This window comes from Fusarium vanettenii, assembly GCF_000151355.1.
Source record: "Fusarium vanettenii 77-13-4 chromosome 3 genomic scaffold NECHAsca_2_chr3_3_0, whole genome shotgun sequence".
Lineage (NCBI taxonomy): Eukaryota > Fungi > Ascomycota > Sordariomycetes > Hypocreales > Nectriaceae > Fusarium > Fusarium vanettenii.
Window position 1 is genome coordinate 1,133,743 of NW_003315880.1, and position 18,742 is coordinate 1,152,484.

The following is an 18,742-nucleotide window of genomic DNA, read 5'->3' on the forward strand; positions in this document are numbered from 1 at the left end:
CTTGGAACGGCTGAAAGCCCTCATGGAACAGGAGAACATCCCCAAACGCAAGCACAACATGAAAGATCTCTACCGCGAGCTATCGAAACGTTACAACACCATGCCCATCTACATCACAGACCCAGCCATCTTTAACTACCAGTGCGCAACCGCCATGAGCGAGGCCTCGGGCTCTGAAGAGTTTATCGAGATGGTGGCCGACATCAAGGAGAGCAACATGGCTGAGGCCGTCACCTATGCCCAGAACATGTTTGCAGAGCAAGACGACCGCTTCCCCGGCCTGACCTGCCTCGTTTCTATGGATTCTATATTAGATCTCGCAGGTGTTCCTGTCTACGAGAATTTGTTCCAGGAGGATAGACCCACGATGAATGAACTTGACCCCGAATGGCTGTCTGACATCAAGGACTATCTCCCGGAAAGGAGCGAGTGTATTGGTGGCCGCCCACCTAACTACTTGAGCTCAGAAGAGTCAGACTCGGAGGACGACGCGCAGTCTGATTACTCGGAATCTAGCGTAGACGAGGTACCCGTCAAGCCTAGAAAGAGGATAAGGCGCGGTGCATCTCCGTCGACCACTGGCAGCTCCTCAACTTCAGCCAGCACCGAAGGACGCACTCTCCGGAATGGTAAGCGAACACGCACACCCGACGATGCTGATACTGTCGTCGATGAGGCCCCCAAGAACAAGCGCCGACGGAAGGGTAAGACGTCTAGCAGCAACAGCAGCAACAGCAACAACAGCAGCAGCAACAGCAGCAGCAGCCATTCGGCATCCCTTCCATCCGTCACCGAGTCGGCCCCGGATCCAGACGCCGAATATGACCTCCTGGATGATGGAGACTTTCCGCTGCTGAGGAGATCAGGTCGTCTGAACAGGATCGCAGGCCGGAGGAGCGCCTGAGACTAGACTTGGCCGCATGACTGGCGGACAGAGTCCACAGCGGGATCTATTATTTGGAATTACGTACGTGGTAGTTGGCGTATCTACATTGTGTTTTGGCATTTCTATTTAGGTTCGGACCTTTGCATTTTAGTTTCGGTACTGTTTTACACTGTTGATAGCGCTCATAGAGTCTGGTTAGAATCACTAAACCTGTCGTTACTCTATTTGATACAAGAATAGACTTGGCTATCAGAGAACTTTGTATCTGGCTTCCAGTCTCCCACCCGAGCACCTGCAACCCGGGACATGAGTTGCCGGTTTCACCTGGTTTCAAGCTCTTCATCATGATACCCCAGTGACATGTAAGCCTAGCCAATAACTGACTACCCCTGAAATTCACAAAGTACACTGGCATATTCACTTCACAACTTCAAGGACAGGCAGCTGAACATAAACATAACTCTTACAATTGTGTATCATGGTAACTAAACCTACCTTCTAACCGACCTGCCAACCGACCGACCAAAACCCAGTCCTTGGCGGAAACTCGCATTCAGGCGCTTTCCCACTTGTTAGAGCGTAGACCTGATGCGCAAACTCGTACCCCCTCTAGATACATCTTCACCCAATTACCGGAGTGCGTCGGCCACGACTCTTGACATGCCACTCCTTACTCATGCCATAGGCCACCAGGGCATAACACGAAGGTAGTGGCTTTGTTGCTGCTTCCCTTGACCCCAATTATTTGGTGCCATTGTCGGCCTCGGTCTGGTTGCGAGAGTCACCGTCGACTGACGCTGCTTGGAATCCACCAGCACCGCCGCCGAATCCTCCTCTGCCACCGCCGAAGCCGCCTCTGCCACCACCCTGACCACCCTGACCACCCTGGCCGCCCTGGCCACCCTGGTTACCACCTTGGTTGCCGCCCTGAGCTTGGTCTCCGCCATTAGCTTGGTCTCCGCCATTAGCTTGGTCTCCGCCATTAGCTTGGTCTCCGCCATTAGCTTGGTCTCCGCCCTGGGCTTGATCGCCTTGAGCTTGGTCACCCTGAGCCTGATCACCACCTTGGGCCTGATCACCACCTTGAGCCTGGTCTCCCTGGGCTTGATCTCCCTGAGCTTGGTCTCCGCCCTGGTTCTGATCTCCCTGGTTCTGGTCTTGGTTTTGATCCTGGTTCTGATCTTGACCGCCCTGGTTTTGATCTTGACCTGCGTTCTGGTCACCATTCTGACCACCTTGGTTCTGGTCCTGGTTCTGGTCTTGGCCGGCATTGTTACCACCGTTGTTACCACCGTTGTTGTTGTTATTGTTGTTGTTACCGCCGCCGCCGTTGCCACCGCCAACAGTGATGCGAATGCAATCATCTTGGGCACCTCGCTGGGCAACGGGCATGAGGACGGGCTGATGGTTGGATGCGGAGGCCATGGTGCAGATACGGTAGTTACCAGCTGGGAGACCACCATCGACACTGGCTGTCAAGAGGCCCTGGCCGTTACCGGCATCGTTGACACCCTTGAAGAAGGCGAATTGCGTAGGGTCCAGGGGAGTAGTAGGGTTCAGGGAGTTGCCAGTATCTTGGACAGTGATGTGTGTGTGACCGATGATGTTACCACCTCCATCGAGATCCTGAGGAGCCGCATAGTAGGTAGAAGTGGCATTGGTGAAGGATCCAGGGGCAAAGTTGATCATCTGGACTGAGATGTCAAAGTCCTGATTCGCTTGGATATCGTCACCGTTCTGGGGGGTCGTAAAGACAGAGGAAACCATGTTGTTGGCCGAGGGGATCTTGCCCATGGCTGCAAGGGGTTAGTCAAGAAGTAGAGGCTTGTGAGTTGAGACTTACGAATGCCGTTGCAAGATCCGTCACGGTTCTGCTCACCGTTGGTCAGAGTCTGACCATTGCAGAAGTTGATGAAGTTGGCATCATCCCTTGTTCGAGTTAGTTCTGTTGTCAAGCATGGAAGGGGTTATACATACGTCGCTGAGGCTGCTTGGCCGTCTGCGCCAGGGTTGTTACCATCTTGCTGGGAGCCGGTTTGGACGTTGGCCGCGTTCAAGGTTGTACCGCCGCCACCTCCGTTGTTGTTGTTGTTGTTGTTGTTTCCACCATTATTGTTGTTGTTGCCACCATTATTGCCGTTGTTGCCGCCGTTATTACCGCCGTTGTTGCCGTTGTTTCCTCCAAAACCACCGCCGAATTGTCGTCGTTGAAGAGCGCGAGCAAAGGGGTGTCTTCGTTCAACCGCAGCAGCGTCTGAGATAGCAGTCATGCCCAGAAGGGCTACGATCACGCCCTTGACCTGCATTGTCGAGATGGTATTGTCAAAGACAAGGGTAGATAGAGAGGTTGAAGGAGATTTTGGGGTGGTTCCAGACCGGTTTGAAAGTAGGAAAAGACAAGAAAGGAATGGTCACAGACACAAGAAGGCCAACTTGGGTCTCAAGAAAGGAACGAATGAAAGAAGACACTACCAGAGTTGAGAAGAAAAGAAAGAATCTGGTCAAGGAGAGGAATGAAAACAAGAGGGTTTAAAACATGAAGAGGATGTGGAGGAAGAGCCGGAGACAGAGTTGCCGAGCCATGACTTATAACAATCACAGACACCCGAGCGTCTCGGGCTTGCACATCAGACGGATCTCATCTCGGCGGCAGAGGGGGCCGAGTCTAGGGTCGCATTTCCGTGACGAGGGTTAAAGCCGGACAGGGCATCTCTGGTTGCTAAGGAGTTTGGCCACGAGGGAGGAGGGAGACCGGGGGGGAGGTAGTAGATCAAACTTGACGAGAAACACCACGATTAGGCATCGTGGGGCACTAGCTGCGTCTAAGGAGTCGGTATGCGAGACTGACTGCCAAGACGGGACGCCCAAGGGGGTCGGCTTAGACCGTTAAGAGGTTGGACCAGGGGTAGAAATGCCAAGAGGAAGCCTTTCAGGTGATGTAACAGCAAGTGTTGAGAGCTGTTAGCGAACAGTAGGGAAATAAAGGGTGTCAGCTAGCGCTTGGCCTGGCCTAGAAGAATCCTATAGCTACGGTGATGGCGAGTAACGGTAAGGTTAGTGAGGATGCAAGAGTCAGGAAAAAAGAAGCCGTTGCGTCGTTGAAGTCGTTGATGCGGCTGCAGGCGTCTCAGCCGGTGCCTCTTTCCCTCTGGGCGTCCTGCAACCCGGGGCTGAGGGGCTCAGGGCAGCCAATCAGGATCCTTGCCGAGACGCAGCTACCAGGCCCTACAGCGGGTGGCTCAGGAACTCCAGGCACAGGGCGTTTCGAGGGCTGAGCTCTGAGACGGCGACGCTGGGCGCGAGTGTCGGAGAGTTTCCACTCTGTGACTTGGGAGAGAACAGGTTCTTTTTTTTCTCTTTGTCGTTGCTAAATTTGTCTTTGTTGACCTGGGTCGCTTTCGGCCGCATCTGATCGCCTATTTGTTTCTGGCATGGGGCCATTGAGTGGTTGAGGAGACCTCATTTACACAGCTTAATGCGCATCATCAACTTCAATAGCCGCCAAGCTGTCAATTGATCGGATGACACTCGCAGATGGTTCAATTGCGCTTCAAGACACACAAGACGAATCTATGAAGCAAAACAAGTTCATCGTTAGTTTGCCCCTGGCCCTAAATGTCATCCATCTCTTTTAGCTCGTGCCCCGTAGTCCTCCAAAGCTGTCATGTGTCAAAAAAGACAGGAGGATTCATCCGCTCTTTGCAAAACATGTCCCATCTGTCAACCCAAGAAAGAAGCCATGCGAAAGTTCCTGATTACCAATTTCGTATCGCCAAAAATGCCTGCTCAAAGCTGTGAGCGATATAGTTGCTGACAATAAGTCCTTGTTGCAGAAGTGTCGCAGAGTTGCTCGGCTCGAGTAAACCCCCAGATAGACGAGGCGACTTGGGATCCCCCCGTGGCGATGTAACCGTCGAGGTTGACCTGCGACGCACAATGCATCTCTTGAGGGTTTTCTAAAGACTTGCCGAGACCTGCCTTCTCTTTTCTCAGGTTTCAATCGATGAAACTCGCTTTGTGTGCTCGCATTGCGGTGGCGGGTTCCCCCTCGTCTCAGAGTCCCCAGTTGGTGCGACGCTGACTCGGGGTAGACGAATATTTCGCCCTTAGCTCCCTCAACTATTCCATGGATTGGGTCTTTTGGTCAATAAGCGTAACTTAGACTGCAAAGCAAAGACACCAAAGGTTCATTGCCTTGTGACGTTGAGGCCTTGGCATCCAGATTGGGATGAGTGTTGAACACTTGTTGTTGTTGTTGTTGCCAAGCACCAAGACACAATCCAGAGTTTGGACATGATCTAGAATTTAGACATAATCCAGACTAAATGGTCATTCAAATAGCTCTACCATACTTCCTTCTCTTCATTCCCCCGTTGGAGCGTCACTGATTATTTGTATCTTCATAAACACATTATAGCTCACCGGCAGACTGCTCCGCCTCAACGTCATTGTACGTTTCAACGATGCGATCCAGCCAAGCCGCCATCCGGTAACCGGCCAGAGCCACCTGCCTCTCGATGACCGGGGCAGCCTTCTCAAAGTACTCGCCTCCGAGCTCCTGGCCGATGATAGCAGCGGCACCTTCAGGCAGAACTGCGATTCCTGGTCAATAACTGAATCTTAATCCCACCCGGCACAAACTTACCGTGAGTGCAGACGAGAGCATTAGCCTCTCGCGACCAAGCGAGGGCAGTGCTGACGGGGTCATCAAAGTTGAGGTCCTTTAACCAAGTCTCCTTCTCCTCGGCAAAACGTCCATCAGTAATCTCTACGGCGAGCTGTCTAGCCCAGTTTTCGGCAAGCACAAAGGGGTTGCCGTGCAGACCGCCCAGCAGCTTCTCTGCAATGGAGCTATCCCAGACGTGGTGGAGGTTAAAGTGGCGACCGTCAAACTTGACATAGAGACCATTGCCGCCCTTCTCGACGTTCTCGTTATGCAGAGGCTGATGGAGATCACCGACAAAGTGCACGACGAACTTGGCCGCCTGGTTGCGCTGCCAGAATGGTAGACTGGGCTCGAGCGACTGCTTTGTGTAGTTTGCCAGAGCAGTAATAACGCAGCCATCGTCCTTGCAATCGCGCTCAAAGTCGACGTTGCACTGCTCGGGCGGGCTATCGTGGGCGTCGATGAAGTGGAACGTCTTTGTGTATCGGCCCCAGTCGGTGTAGCGGATCGAGTCGGCCCAGCTGGCTATCTTGGCGATGTAGTCAGGGCCTTCATTGTAGAGGAGCTCCTTGAGATGAGCTTCTGTCGCGTTGGAGACGAAGTGGCTGGCAAGGTAAGCGGTGGTGATGTGGCCAAGACCTGTTGCGTCAATGTTAGCACGACAGGTTGCACAGCTTGAACCGTTCTGTACGCACTGCCCCATGCGATGGTCGCAGGCAGGTTGGCGAGGCAGAGGGCCAGCGCGCTGCCAGAGGGAAGCTTCATGATGGGTGGAATGCGAGATGGATGATATGGATCAGATATGGAGCTCAAACAGTGGAGGCGCTGACGTGGGAATGCAGCTTATATACACTGCCGGTCGCGGATGAGAAGAGGATAAAGCTGAGATGCAGAGACGAGGCAGATGCAAGCTTTATTGAAACCCTGCAGAACAACAGGCAGAGAGAGGCAAAGTCTAGATTCAATTCTACGCCTCTGAATGGCGATGCAGCCGCGAGCTATGAGCTGGCTGGCTAAGCTGGATCATGGAATCGATAGCTTCCCGCGGGGCGACAGCTTCCGGTTGGCTGTGGAGGCAGGCTGCCGGCTGGACAAGCTGCGGCCAGTTGCTAGAGGAACAGGGGTTCGTGAACTGGAGGCGGGACGGGGAGACGAGACATGGCGAATCATGAGGACATGTGCGGCGCCACGCGAAACGGGGGTGGACAAGGTCATGGCTGGAAGAGGGACCACGAGGCTTCGATAGCTTGGGGAGAGTAAAGGCTTGCATGCATGTACCTCTGCAGATGGAGAGCTGAGTTTATTGTTATTGTAAGCAACTGTCCAACCAGAGCAACACAGCATCATCTCTTCCACATCTCAAGACCCTTAGAATGACACTGAAGAAACCCTGCATACTTTCCAACAGTGACATGCGGCGCCTCAAGGCAACTCCGAGGAATGCGCTCCAGATCAAGGATGCCCCCCCCCCCCCAGGTGGTCTGAAAAAAACACCGCCGGTACTGGCACCAAAATTGTATGGGGAGAGCGGCGGTGTTTTTTTTTCATACTGCCTGCCCCCTCTCTTTTTGTCTGGCTCCCAACATGTTCCCCATTTTTTAGCTCACAAGATCTGCCCCAAGTGCGTCACAGCGGAGCATCCGCCGATAAGCCTTGGACCAATGCAGGCGGTTCAGTTGGCAACAAGGAATTGACAGCGCGATAAGGCCCATGTTGAGGAGCCGACAACGGGCTTTCACTCCAGACATGACTCTGACCGGGCAATTCTCTGCTTCTTGTATCTAATCTCTAACCGACTCATAAGCTTGACAGAATCCCAAAAACCCTGTGAAAACGATTCGTGTTGACCCCTCAACTTCGCATCGTCGCGTCGCTCGGCCTCCGTCGTCCGTTGGGTCACGGCAGAAGATCAACTCCATCCATCTCTCTCTTGACTGCCCTCGTGATACCCACCTTTGTCGCACCACACACCCTTCCTTCTGTTTCTCCTCTTCTACTTTGCTTTCCCTCCCCCTCTCTCTCTATTCACCTCTCTTTCTTTGAGCTTCCCCAAACTTGCTTCCTTAAGACGACTTCGCAATGCCACTCCTGGCCACAACTACGTTTGCCGCCGCGGCGCGGTCGATACCCATCACAGAAGCCGTGTCTGGCATTTTTGGCAGCATCAGCTTAACCTCTTGGATATGCCTTCTCGTACGTCCCTCCCCTCTTGCGTTCCCGTCGCATTGCGCCTGGGCTACACTGACACTCTTCTCAGCTCCCTCAGCTGTTCACCAACTACAAGGCCAAGAGCGCCGATGGCCTCAGCATGGCGTTTCTCGTCGTCTGGCTTCTGGGCGATGTCACCAATCTCGTCGGTTCGTACTCCCCCAGCGCATAAATTTCCGATCCAGCCAATTTGTTACTCAACGAAACAATGCCCATTCCTCACGTCTTGAATTGGTTATCGCTCTTTGGAAACCTTGAAAAAAAAAATTCACTTTGGTGGCTTGCGCCAACGACCGCTGTCAACTCACTAACCTCTACTCGACAGGTGCCTTGTTCACCCGCCTAGCTCCCACGGCCGTTGCATTGGCCGGCTACTTTTGCATTGCCGACCTCGTCCTCATCAGCCAGGTTCTCTACTACAACGCCCTCAACGCCCGTCGAGCTCGCCGTGCCGAGAACGAGGACCCCTCTGAAGAGTCGCCCCTCATTGGCAACCAGCGACGGCGACGAAGCTCTTCTTTCGGCCTCCCGGGGTCCCAGCGCCGCCATGCGACGCACACCGAGTCGTCGATGGAGCCCTTGAGGAAGATTGTCACGGGCGAGGATGAGACTCCCGACAGCAGCCCCTGGGTTCACAATGCTCTGAGTCTGCTGGCTGTGTATGCAATTGGATTTGCTGGCTGGTTTGTCTCGTACAAGGTCGGTGCTTGGGGCGGTGCCGAACCCGGCACTCCCGACTCGCCTGACCACGCCAAGACCGGTATCGAGATTGCTGGACTCACGCTTGGATACTTCAGTGCCGCTCTCTATCTCTGGTACGCTTATCTCGCAATGAGATCTGGTACTTTTGCTAACAAGTTGGCAGTGCTCGAATTCCCCAGATTATCAAGAATTATCGGGAAAAGTCATGCGAAGGTGAGATTTTCGCATTCCAAAGCATAGGACTCAGCGAGATTAACATGGACAGGCCTTGCTCTTCTCTTTTTCATGCTCTCTCTGAGCGGAAACCTCACCTACGGCATCAGCCTCGTCGCCTACTCTCAAGACAAGGGCTACCTCCTCAATGCGCTCCCCTGGCTGCTCGGCTCCCTGGGCACAATTGCCGAAGACCTCATCATCTTTATCCAGTTCCGGATCTACTCCAACGGCGACCGAAGTAGCGCCATTGCGGCGTAAATGTGGCAAACTACGAACAGCGGTGAATAGGTAGCGAAGAGGGCGGATGGTCTAATGTGCATTGGATTGGCGTTTGGTTATTGGTACAACAACCTACAAGGGGAGTTATGGATGACTGGGCTGTATAATCAGTTCATGATTCATCCTCAAGTAGACTAGCATATAGTATCTTGCTTAGATCATGCTACTACATTGGCATCATGTAATTTTTTCTTACTCATTTGGTTAGAGATATTCGATAAGATTGCATTGGAACATCTGATGTCATACCACTTTGAATTGAAGTCTTTCATCCACAGTTGCAAATTCGAGGCCTATAATTAGACGGGGGGTCCCGGCCCATAATAAATTCCAGACTCACAGTGGGGCACTCCGTCGCCGACCCGACTCCGATGGCGGGGAGGTTTTCCTTTGGCGGGGTCTGACCTCCGAAGACAAGACTCACTCGACTCGACGGCTAAAATTTAACGCCTACATCTTTGACCATCTCCCGATTCGCTTGTTGAGCATCTTCTACGTCTTCAATTGAACATCCAGAGACATTTTCTTAATCATGGCTCCTGAATTCCCTACCAAGAAGTGCGGTACGTCCTCCTACTCTTCCACATTTAACCCTCCATCTGCCATATCCATCTCGCATGATGCCCTCAACCTCCAACCAAGACTAACTCAACCTCAGGTGTTCTCGGTGCCACTGGCTCCGTCGGTCAGCGCTTCATCCTCCTTCTCGCCCAGCACCCTAACCTCACCCTCCACGCCATCGGCGCCTCGTCCCGATCCGCGGGCAAGAAGTACAAGGATGCCGTGCGGTGGAAGCAGGCCGCCCCCATGGGCGACGTCGCCGAGATGGTGGTGAGGGAGTGCAAGGCGGATCAATTCAAGGACTGTGACGTTGTATTCAGCGGTCTTGACTCTGACGTCGCCGGCGACATTGGTATGTCCTTTCTGTAGCTCGCCAGAAGCAATCGCTAACTGTGACTCCCTTAGAGCTCGAGTTCATCCAGGCCGATATCCCCGTCTTCTCTAACGCAAAGAACTACCGCCGCGATCCCCTCGTCCCTCTCGTCGTTCCCACCGTCAACCTACCTCATCTCGACCTCATCCCTCACCAGCGTTCCGTCCGCAAGCTCAACAAGGGCTTCCTCGTCTGCAACTCCAACTGCGCCGTCATCGGCCTCGTCATCCCCTTTGCTGCCCTCCAGGCCGCCTTCGGCCCCATCTCCACCGTCTCCATCGTCACCATGCAGGCCGTCTCTGGTGCTGGCTACCCCGGTGTGTCTAGCATGGACATCATCGACAACGTCGTGCCCTTCATCTCGGGCGAGGAAGATAAGCTCGAGACCGAAGCCCGCAAGATTCTGGGCCGCCTCGACGAGTCCGGCACCGCCTTTGTCGAGCAGGACGGCCTCCGTGTCTCTGCCACCTGCAACCGCGTTCCCGTCATGGACGGCCACACGGCCTGCGTGAGCTTGAGCTTCGAGCGCAAGCCCGCCCCCTCTGCCGAAGAGGTCCGTGAGGCCCTCCGCAACTACAAGAGCGAAGCCCAGACCCTGGGCTGCCCCTCGGCCCCCGAGCCCGCCATCAAGGTCTTTGGCGATGACCAGCCTGACCGGCCTCAGCCCCGTCTCGACCGTGACCTCGGCCGTGGCTACACTGTCAGCGTTGGCCGTGTGCGTCAGGATGAGGCTGGTATCTTTGACATTAAGTTTACTGCCCTGAGCCACAACAGTAAGTTCTGCCACCACATGTTTCTGACGTTCTCAATTGCTAACTCTTATAGCTGTCATTGGTGCTGCTGGTTCGTCGATATTGAATGCCGAGGCCGCCATCCTCAAGGGCTATATCTAGATGTCTTCATGTTTGTTTAAAAGTTGATTACGGTAGAGTTTTGGATAAAATAAAATCAAACTTGGAGTTTAAGGCTCAACAAAGACAGCAATTATTCACTCTGGCTTATGTCAAGTTCAAACATGCTCAATTATTCAAGATCGATCGCAACATCGTACCACGGTCGACGATGAGGGTATATCTATGCTATCCAAGCGCAAGTGCCTTGGCACTTTCTGCGCAACCCATTCATTGCCTCCGGCCACAGACTCGGTACAAAACAGTGCTATTCATAAACCCAAGAAAAGTCCTTCCGTATGGGGTCGTCTAAGTCCAATTACCCGTCCATGATGCTGCGCGCTGACCCAGTGCGCCATGACCCGTCACGCCAATAACCAAACTCCAGAAATGTGTAAATCCAAACGCCACACATGATGGCTTGCCGCCTCGAAAGGGGCAGTGGGTGTGAACCAGTTTATCGGTTACGATCCTCAGGAGATGGAGACCTTGCCCTGCCCGCACCGCTCGAGAACAAGCTGAGCCAACCGTCTTGTCGGCTCCATCGTGAGGATCGGGGTTCTGACGAAAGCAGGCCCTGTTCGAGGTCCGCTTCACGGTCGTCAGAGCGAGATCCAGAGCCCTCCGCAATAGTTTCCTCGTCATCACTGTCATCATCGCGATACGGCTCATAATGTGGTTCCGATGACGAGCCGTGAGCGAGGGATCGAACAACATCGCCCTTGCAAATGGGGCATGTCCGTCGGCGGGTAGTCAACCAAGGGGTACTAGAGACGAATTAGCAAAAGAATTCATAATAGACAGGACTAGGGGGAACTCACATGCACTCGACGTGGAACTCGTGACCGCATGGCAGGCTCATGACTTGGCTCTCGCCATCGACATACTCCTCCAGACAGACTACACACTCGACTTGGCGTCCCATATACTTCTTCCATTCGGCAGAGAATCCGCTGGAGCCCTTTTCACGCTCATTACGACGGTTGTTCCTTGTGCTTGTCGAAGGGGTCGGGATAGACTCGCTTGCTGCAACTCGCGACTCATCCTCAGGAACACCAGTGGTAGTTCTCGACCTGGGCCGGGGGCGTGTAGGGGTCTCCTGAAGCAGAGGAGTCTGAAGCAGAGGAGTGGTGGGAGATGCGCTTGAGGGAGAAGGCGCTCTTGGCGAGAGACTTGGGGATGTGGCAACCGTGTGATAGGTGCGAACGGGGAGACGCTCGACGACCGACTTGGGGGCCCTCCATCTCCTTCGGCGGATCCTGGCGCGGAGGATAAGGAGAGCGTAGACGACAGTCAGAGTTACCAAGGGGCTGATGACAAGCACGAGGAGCGTGTCGAAAAAGGGGCTGGCGTTGCTTGTAGGAGTGATGGTTACCCAGAGTCCTTCGTGTACCTCGTCGGGGCGTTCTAGTCTATCGTCGGGTCTGTCGATTGGTGAATCAGGCTCGTCCTCCTCTTCGGTCTCACTGAAAAATTTCAAGAGCTCAGCATCGGCTGTGGAATCCGAGGATCCTGAGCCGTGGCGCGTAACGGAAGTCTTTCTGACCGAGGCGGGATCCAGTGTCTCGGATTCGTCTGTTGGCTTCCACCCATCGTAATCATCTTCGGGTAGAAGAGGGCTTCGGGTGTCCTTGACCGCTCTCCTTCGAAGGGTATTTCGGATTGCCTGAGTGGTTTCATCTGAATCCCGGGCAAAGTTGGAGGGAGCCTGTTGCCGCCTGGTAATAAATTGGTTGAAGCGGCTGCTGACTTGTGAGCTGACCAGAGACCGTCTCTCCCGGGTCGAAGCGGTAACACTCGATCTGGGTCTCTGCGTCTTGTGCTTCCTTGGCCTGGGACCCTGCTGAACCCTAAGAACAGGATTTCCCTGGTTGTCGAGAGTGTCTTCGATGAAGCTACCCGGCTGGGTCAGCGCAGACAGCAGCTGCGCCGTGGTTCGGGCGGTGAAAACGGAGGGAATAGTGACATTATCGACTTCGGGGCCGTGTGCAAACATCTGGATCAGAGGGCCGCCTTTCTGGTTATCGCCTACAATGACGGCAATGGCACCTCTTCGCTGTGCCCACATGACCTTGTCGAGAAAGCCACAGCCGCCGCGCATCAAAAGCACAACCTTGCCCTTGATATCGGAAGCATCTTGGTTCCGCGACTGACCGCGGTGGCCGTTTGTGAACTCGCTAGGGCTGGTGATGCGGTTGCGCTCGTTTCGAGTAAAGACTTGGTCGCCTCGCTTAGAGTGCGTAGAAGCATCTGACCTGGGGGCGGCAACTGAGGGGACTGCAGCTCGGAGAGCCCTGTTCAAACCCACGGCCTCGGCGTCCTTATTCCAGCCGGGCAAGTCGCCGCAGCCCAGCTCACCAGTGCCGTCGAGTAGAGGATCCTCAGCGAAACCGCTACCGATCCATAATTGACCACTTAGACCGCGGATGGCGAGCTTGGGGCCAAAGGCGGCTGGGCGGGCGGCAAAGGACGTGCTATTATCGTCGGTCAAACTGATAGCGGCGTTTGGAGGAAATAACGAAAAGGGCGTGTTGTAGTACATGGAGCCCCAAACAGACTTTGTCGACTTTGTCGTCTCATGGCGAGATTGGGAGGATTGGGCTGCCTTGGACGAGAATCCGCCGGCGGGGTAATCGGCGTAGGCGGATCGCAGCGACGAGGATATAGCGCGGCAGAAGAGTAAGAGAGATACGGCGATGAATAGTATAAGAACGAAAACTCGTGGAGGACGCATGTTGAAGCGGATGCGGTTGGAATGGCGGATTCGCCGTGAGGGTGAGGAGAAGAAGGATATAATAGAAGAAGAGGAGAAGGAGGAGGGGAGGTTGGAGGAGCAGGAGGCGGGACACAAATGGATGAGGTGAGGTGAGGTGTGAGGTGACTTCGGAGAGATAACAAAGACGTCACCTCGGGCCTAGAACGACCATTCGTTTCGTCGCGGGGGGTAAGAGGCAGGCAAGTAAGGTTCTAGACTTGGATTGGCAATGTTCCCTTGCTCAACCCGGAGTAGAGTGTAACAAAGAAGACGGACGAGGCTAGAAGAGTTGAGGAGGAGAAGCAGGCTGAGGTGAGGGAATACAGGCCCCGAGGTAAGTAAGTACTTGAAGTCAAGATGATGGACGTTGTTTGGGCTTGGCTGACTACACCTGCCCCAAAAAAGTAAAAGGTAGATAAAATAAAATGGCAGTTGGAGTAGCTTCTCAAGGTTTAACAAAGGAAAAAGGCTTTCAAGAAAGGGCTGCCAGTCATGAGAGGCACAACACAACACGCAGTAGCCGCCTCGTGAGCAGCGGGAGCGCGGCACCTCATAAAGTCGCAAAGTCACTACGGCAAAGCCAATGGCCGGTCATGGAGCGGATGGACGAAGGTATGACGACGACGGACGCGGTATGGCGCTGCGAGGGCGGGGGTTCAGGCCCACAGAAGGCCCATGGATCCATGAGCCCTCCCGTGGTTGTCCATGCTGTGAGCGGCGGCGGCGGCGGCGGCGGTCCCCCTCCTTCTGGGCTTTGGGTCAAAGGGTCTACCCTCTAATCTGGTCTGGACTCGAGCTTGGAGAGCGTCCATGAGAGGGAGGGGGCTGGGGTCATTGATACCACCCAACGTCTCAGGCTCAGTTACCTAGACGCCGCCTCGGCCTTGCTGCTACAGATGCAATAAACGCCAGGACAAAGTTTCTTTGATGCAGGCGTGTTGTGCTTTCTTGAAAGATGAGTGAGACCTGGTGAGGCTTCTCAAAGCCCGACTCAGATATTCGCCTCAGACATGGACTCAAGCTCATCATGGAAACCTCTTCTCGTCTGCTGGACAACTCCCGTGGGGCCTGTCACCATTCAGTCACTGATCAGGCGCCCACTCCATGCGCCGGGGGAAAGCCCACTCTCCCACTGTCACGTTCTTGGGGCTCCACCGGCCGCCCAGGTTTGGCGTTAGCGCCCCTCGGGGTAAACGCCCTGCCAGCCATTGCGTCCCTTTGGTTCCTGATCGTCCACCGCAAGCAGCCGCCGATCTGCCCGGGGGGCTCCCTTTCATCTCGGCGCGAAACAAGAGAGTGTAAGCAGCGCGCGTCTGTGCAACGTCGCGGCGACTCGATGGAGGACGCTCAAGATCGCGTGTTGTGAAACGGTCCTGTCGTGCCGGGCTTGCTAAGTTGTTTCCTCCTCGTCAGGTAACCCCCCGGCACGTTCTTACAGGGGCCATCACGGCAGGTCGTCGCACGTGAGAGGGGTCACCTGAGCTGGGCCTCCATTGGATCCAACAAACTCCTGTCGGCCGTCCAGTCAAGCTCAAGACGCAGGGCCAAGCTTTTCTACGCCGAGAACCTGCGTGCTTGTGCTTATGCGATCGCCCGAAAGGGGCACTCTTTGCACATCGCAACTTACAATCCGAAAATCTCGGTTTTCAATGCCTCAATCGCCTTGATCTCTGGCTGATCCAACATGTTCCTGATTCGATCTAGTTCCGGTCCCGGTAATGGGCCTGTGTCAGTGTGCACCTTAAAATAGCCCAGCCCTTGTAATGGAGCTTGTTAGCTTCTGGGCCTTTTGCTCTGTAGAGCATTGACATGTTTTGTCGAAACTCCCAAGAATCGGCTGTTTAATCCCAGATGCCCATCTTTGCAGCTACCGTCTTCTTCTCTGCCCAGGTACCGCTTGTTCGGCATAATCGCTGTCAATCAACCTGCCCTCCGCGGTTGCAGTGGCACCACGCTGTGGTCAAACATGGCACTGAACCATGCCACCAGATTCCCGGATCCAGGCACATACGTAATTAACTAATCGGTCGGCCAGAGTTATCATGATGGATCCCTCCGTGCGGGTCCCAGATCGGCTCAAGAGTCCAGTCCATCGGGAGCTCCGGTTCTCGTGTTGACAACTTCAGCGGCGCCCTCCGATATGTCAATTCTCCTTGCTCGTGGCTGAGCAGATGTGTCAGGCCAGCCATGGGCAGGTATCTTTTCAGGGGTCAATAAGAATAGTCTCAACTCAAAAGGCGTACTTCTCATAAGGCTCCGGCCAACAAGGCGCTAGTGTCATTGTGTTGGCTGGTCTACCCCAAGAGCCTCATTGTCAACATCCATCCAAGTGCCGGAACCGGCACCTCGTGGGGATCAGCAACAAAGCAATTCAGCCCTTTAAGTTGGGGCGTTTCTCTATTTCCAATCCGTCGTCTATCGTATTCGCGACGAGTCAAGTATATCCCAGGACCCATTATCTTCCAAAACCATGGTAGTACGCCGAAGCCAATCAAATCAAGACAGACCCTGCTGCCGATGCCATCTTGGCCAAATCCAATCCGCCATGCCACTTAGTTGATGATATTGTCTTGACTTGAACCGATCCGTCGCATCTATAACCCGCCTGAGGATACCCCTTCAGCCTCATCCTCCTTACCGAGGTCCCATTCCCTTTTCTCGCCAGCCTTGGACCAACGCACACTCTCTGCACTCTTTTCGTCCGCGTTACCAGCCCGCGGAACCTTATCGTTTGTGAGTCCAACTGGACTCGAGCGCTGTTCCTGGCTTTGCCGAAGCTTTTGGCGGTTTCTAAACGCCTCCACCGCGTCGTCCCAGTTACCACCTCCCTCATCATCGTCCATCTGGATATCCTTCTTGGGATCGTAGTTTTCTGAGAATCGTCGATCGATCCCTGATGATCCGCCGATAGTCCCTCGCCCGCGGTATTTCGGAGGCGGTGCTGGCCCAAAAAGATCTTCTCCGATATCTGAATCTTCCTTCTCCTCCTCATCCTTCTGCTTCCGTGTATCGTTTGTTGTATTCAAGGGCGACCGATGGCGATGCCTACTCTTCGTCTCTCTTGGGGACCGAGACCGTCGGCGACGCGTAGGCGACCTAGACCTATCTTTCCGCCTCCGGGAATGGCGATGCCGTTCCTCGTCTTCAGAGCCTCTGCTCCGTGATCTTTCGCGCCGTCTGTGCTCCCTCCGCGACCGCTCCGAGCGCGATTCTCCATCATCAGTCTTACTATGACGATCTTCTCGAGATAATCGCCCATGATGCCTTCGATCGTCGTGCCGCTCTTTGAAAAGGTCCTTATCCTTCGGATCGCTTTCGCGCCTAGACTTATGCTCGGATTCTCGCTTTTTCGAGTCTTTGCTGGAAGATGGCCCCGCATCATCATCACTCCTCCTGCGCTTTTTTCCACCGAGAATCGCATGGATATCGCCCATCTGTCGCCTTCGTATGTCGTGTGTACTCGGGTTTGTTTTTCGCCGCTCAATCTCCTTGGCGCGCTCCAAATCTTTTAACCGCGCTCTCGATTCGGCAGCTTCCTTGGCCAATAGCGCTTTGTTGTGATTATCGGTGTCTTTAATGATATGTCGAAGGAACCGGGTGTTTGGCTTAAGCATGTTCGCGGGTCTGAAGCCGTGTCAGCAACAGACTTGCCAGACCTCTGTTGGACTCCATTACTTCTTATTCTCGCGATATGCTTCCATGCCCAATGCCGAATACTTGAGGGAGCAGTCGCTTGCCTCCTGGGCAAGCAGGTCCGCGACGTAGTCGTCGGTAAGGATCTCGTCGTTCGACATGGCGAGTCGTGTTCAAAAAAAAACTCCAAGCATGGACAACTCGTGGGATAAAAATGGCAAATTCGACGTTGCGCCAAAAAAGAATGCAAGTTGGAGGATGCCTTCTCCAATATCTTGAATCTACGTTCCCTTGATGTCAGCAGGCATATGCCCCCGCTCACCGCCTTAGATAAGCAAGGTTACCCGCACTAACCCGTTTTGGGCCGGAAGTAAACACTATCGCAACTTAAACAACTCCTGTCGCGCCGTTGAACAGAACAAACCCTTACAAACGCCAATCATTGAATGAGTCTCATCCAAGCTTGATCAAACACAGGCCTTCAATATACATCCTTCCACAATGGATCAAGCAAAGACGCAAGAGGTCCTTGAGGCCTTGGATGAAATCCGGTCAACACGCGAAATCTCCATCATCAAACTCAGCGAGCCCATCTCAAGCTCAACCCCCCAGGATTCCCGTCAACGAACATCAGATGCGTCAAACTCAGCTCTCGACGCGCCAACGCCTGCTAGCTTGGCAGCTGATCTTGCACACTACAAGGAACTGTTTGCCAAACTGCGCTTCTCGTACGTACAGCAGGTCACCAAAGAAAAGTTCATCCGCGCCATTGTTGGCGACCCGCCCATGATTGTCACTATGGAGGAGAATATGGAGCTCGAAAAGGAGAACGCCGGTGCCAAGAAGGAGCTCAAAGAGCTCAAGACTGAAGTGGCCGATATGGTGACGGATTTGGAGCGCAGGGGTATCGAGTTGAGCAAAAAGTACGAAACTGTGCAGCTCGAGACAGCAAAGTTGCTGGAGATGCCAACCAAGATTGAGGAGCTGGAGATACGGATCGAACAACTTCGAGCATCGCAAGAGACACCAGAGGGATCAAGCCCAAGCATGAACCTACCACTCGCCAAAACACAGGATCTCGTCACCCAACGGAAGCGTGAGCAGCAGGAACTTGCTCGAGAACTAGAGTCGCTGCAGGCCAAGGTTCCACGAAAGAGAAAGGAGGCCGAGCGACTCGAGGTCGAGCTTCAGCCTCTTGAGAGCAAGCGTCAAAACAGTGCCGCGGCGGCACGCGAAGCGAGGAGGAGGAAAGAGGCTGCTCTTGGTGGCGCGGCAGATGATCTTGAAGAGAGGGCTAGGTGGTGGAGAGCCAGTGAAGGTGTCTTGAAGCAAGTTTTGGACATTAAGAATTAAGAGTATTTCTACGAGACGTCTGAGACGAGTTTACGGTCGGCGTTGAACGGATACAGGATGAACATGAGGGCAAGGCGTTGGAGGCATGTTGTGATGAGGATCCAGAGTGGTTACCGCGTAACTAGGCATCACAGCAGTCAATTTCTTATGATATCAGGAACATGAATAACAGCGTGATGAATATGACCGGCTCTGTTTCATACTAATCAAGTTAGCTATG

General features: G+C 54.0%; 8 protein-coding genes across 8 annotated transcripts; 4 read left to right on the top strand and 4 right to left on the bottom strand.

The window, feature by feature from the left end:
• Positions 1-22: 22 nt before the first annotated feature.
• Positions 23-904, top strand: NECHADRAFT_77643 (uncharacterized protein; the record flags this gene model as incomplete). The annotated part of the gene is made up of 1 exon (XM_003052495.1): positions 23-904. One exon carries the CDS (start codon positions 23-25, stop codon positions 902-904), a length of 882 nt encoding a protein of 293 aa, XP_003052541.1.
• A 1,338-nt stretch (positions 905-2,242) lies between these two features.
• Positions 2,243-2,814, bottom strand: NECHADRAFT_7259 (uncharacterized protein; the record flags this gene model as incomplete). Its single annotated transcript, XM_003052993.1, has 2 exons — positions 2,243-2,682; positions 2,730-2,814. Coding segments are annotated over 2 exons (525 nt in total), but the record flags the coding sequence as incomplete, so codon positions are not given.
• Positions 2,815-5,191: 2,377 nt separating this feature from the next.
• Positions 5,192-6,317, bottom strand: NECHADRAFT_67214 (uncharacterized protein; the record flags this gene model as incomplete). The annotated part of the gene is made up of 3 exons (XM_003052994.1): positions 5,192-5,479; positions 5,532-6,191; positions 6,248-6,317. 3 exons carry the CDS (start codon positions 6,315-6,317, stop codon positions 5,298-5,300), a joined length of 912 nt encoding a protein of 303 aa, XP_003053040.1. The 3' UTR covers positions 5,192-5,297.
• A 1,034-nt stretch (positions 6,318-7,351) lies between these two features.
• NECHADRAFT_67218 (uncharacterized protein) lies at positions 7,352-9,189 on the top strand. The gene is made up of 5 exons (XM_003052496.1): positions 7,352-7,745; positions 7,810-7,909; positions 8,086-8,575; positions 8,626-8,675; positions 8,728-9,189. Exons 1-5 carry the CDS (start codon positions 7,632-7,634, stop codon positions 8,934-8,936), a joined length of 963 nt encoding a protein of 320 aa, XP_003052542.1. The 5' UTR covers positions 7,352-7,631; the 3' UTR covers positions 8,937-9,189.
• A 300-nt stretch (positions 9,190-9,489) lies between these two features.
• On the top strand, positions 9,490-10,784 carry NECHADRAFT_35951 (uncharacterized protein; the record flags this gene model as incomplete). The annotated part of the gene is made up of 4 exons (XM_003052497.1): positions 9,490-9,520; positions 9,616-9,870; positions 9,924-10,664; positions 10,717-10,784. 4 exons carry the CDS (start codon positions 9,490-9,492, stop codon positions 10,782-10,784), a joined length of 1,095 nt encoding a protein of 364 aa, XP_003052543.1.
• A 454-nt stretch (positions 10,785-11,238) lies between these two features.
• NECHADRAFT_77648 (uncharacterized protein) lies at positions 11,239-13,515 on the bottom strand (the record flags this gene model as incomplete). Its single annotated transcript, XM_003052995.1, has 2 exons — positions 11,239-11,548; positions 11,603-13,515. The coding sequence occupies 2 exons, from the start codon at positions 13,513-13,515 to the stop codon at positions 11,239-11,241; spliced, it is 2,223 nt and encodes a 740-aa protein (XP_003053041.1).
• A 2,615-nt stretch (positions 13,516-16,130) lies between these two features.
• On the bottom strand, positions 16,131-17,330 carry NECHADRAFT_35614 (uncharacterized protein; the record flags this gene model as incomplete). The annotated part of the gene is made up of 2 exons (XM_003052996.1): positions 16,131-17,160; positions 17,212-17,330. The coding sequence occupies 2 exons, from the start codon at positions 17,328-17,330 to the stop codon at positions 16,131-16,133; spliced, it is 1,149 nt and encodes a 382-aa protein (XP_003053042.1).
• Positions 17,331-17,670: 340 nt separating this feature from the next.
• On the top strand, positions 17,671-18,522 carry NECHADRAFT_35309 (uncharacterized protein; the record flags this gene model as incomplete). The annotated part of the gene is made up of 1 exon (XM_003052498.1): positions 17,671-18,522. The coding sequence occupies one exon, from the start codon at positions 17,671-17,673 to the stop codon at positions 18,520-18,522; it is 852 nt and encodes a 283-aa protein (XP_003052544.1).
• Between the last annotated feature and the right edge of the window lie 220 nt (positions 18,523-18,742).

Coding starts and splice junctions, on each gene's coding strand:
- NECHADRAFT_67218 (XM_003052496.1), top strand. CDS start 7,632: ATGCCACTCCTGGCCACAACTACGTTTGCCGCCGCGGCGCGGTCGATA. Junction 8,576..8,625: donor AGTGCCGCTCTCTATCTCTG/GTACGCTTATCT, acceptor ACAAGTTGGCAG/TGCTCGAATTCCCCAGATTA. Junction 8,676..8,727: donor TCGGGAAAAGTCATGCGAAG/GTGAGATTTTCG, acceptor TAACATGGACAG/GCCTTGCTCTTCTCTTTTTC.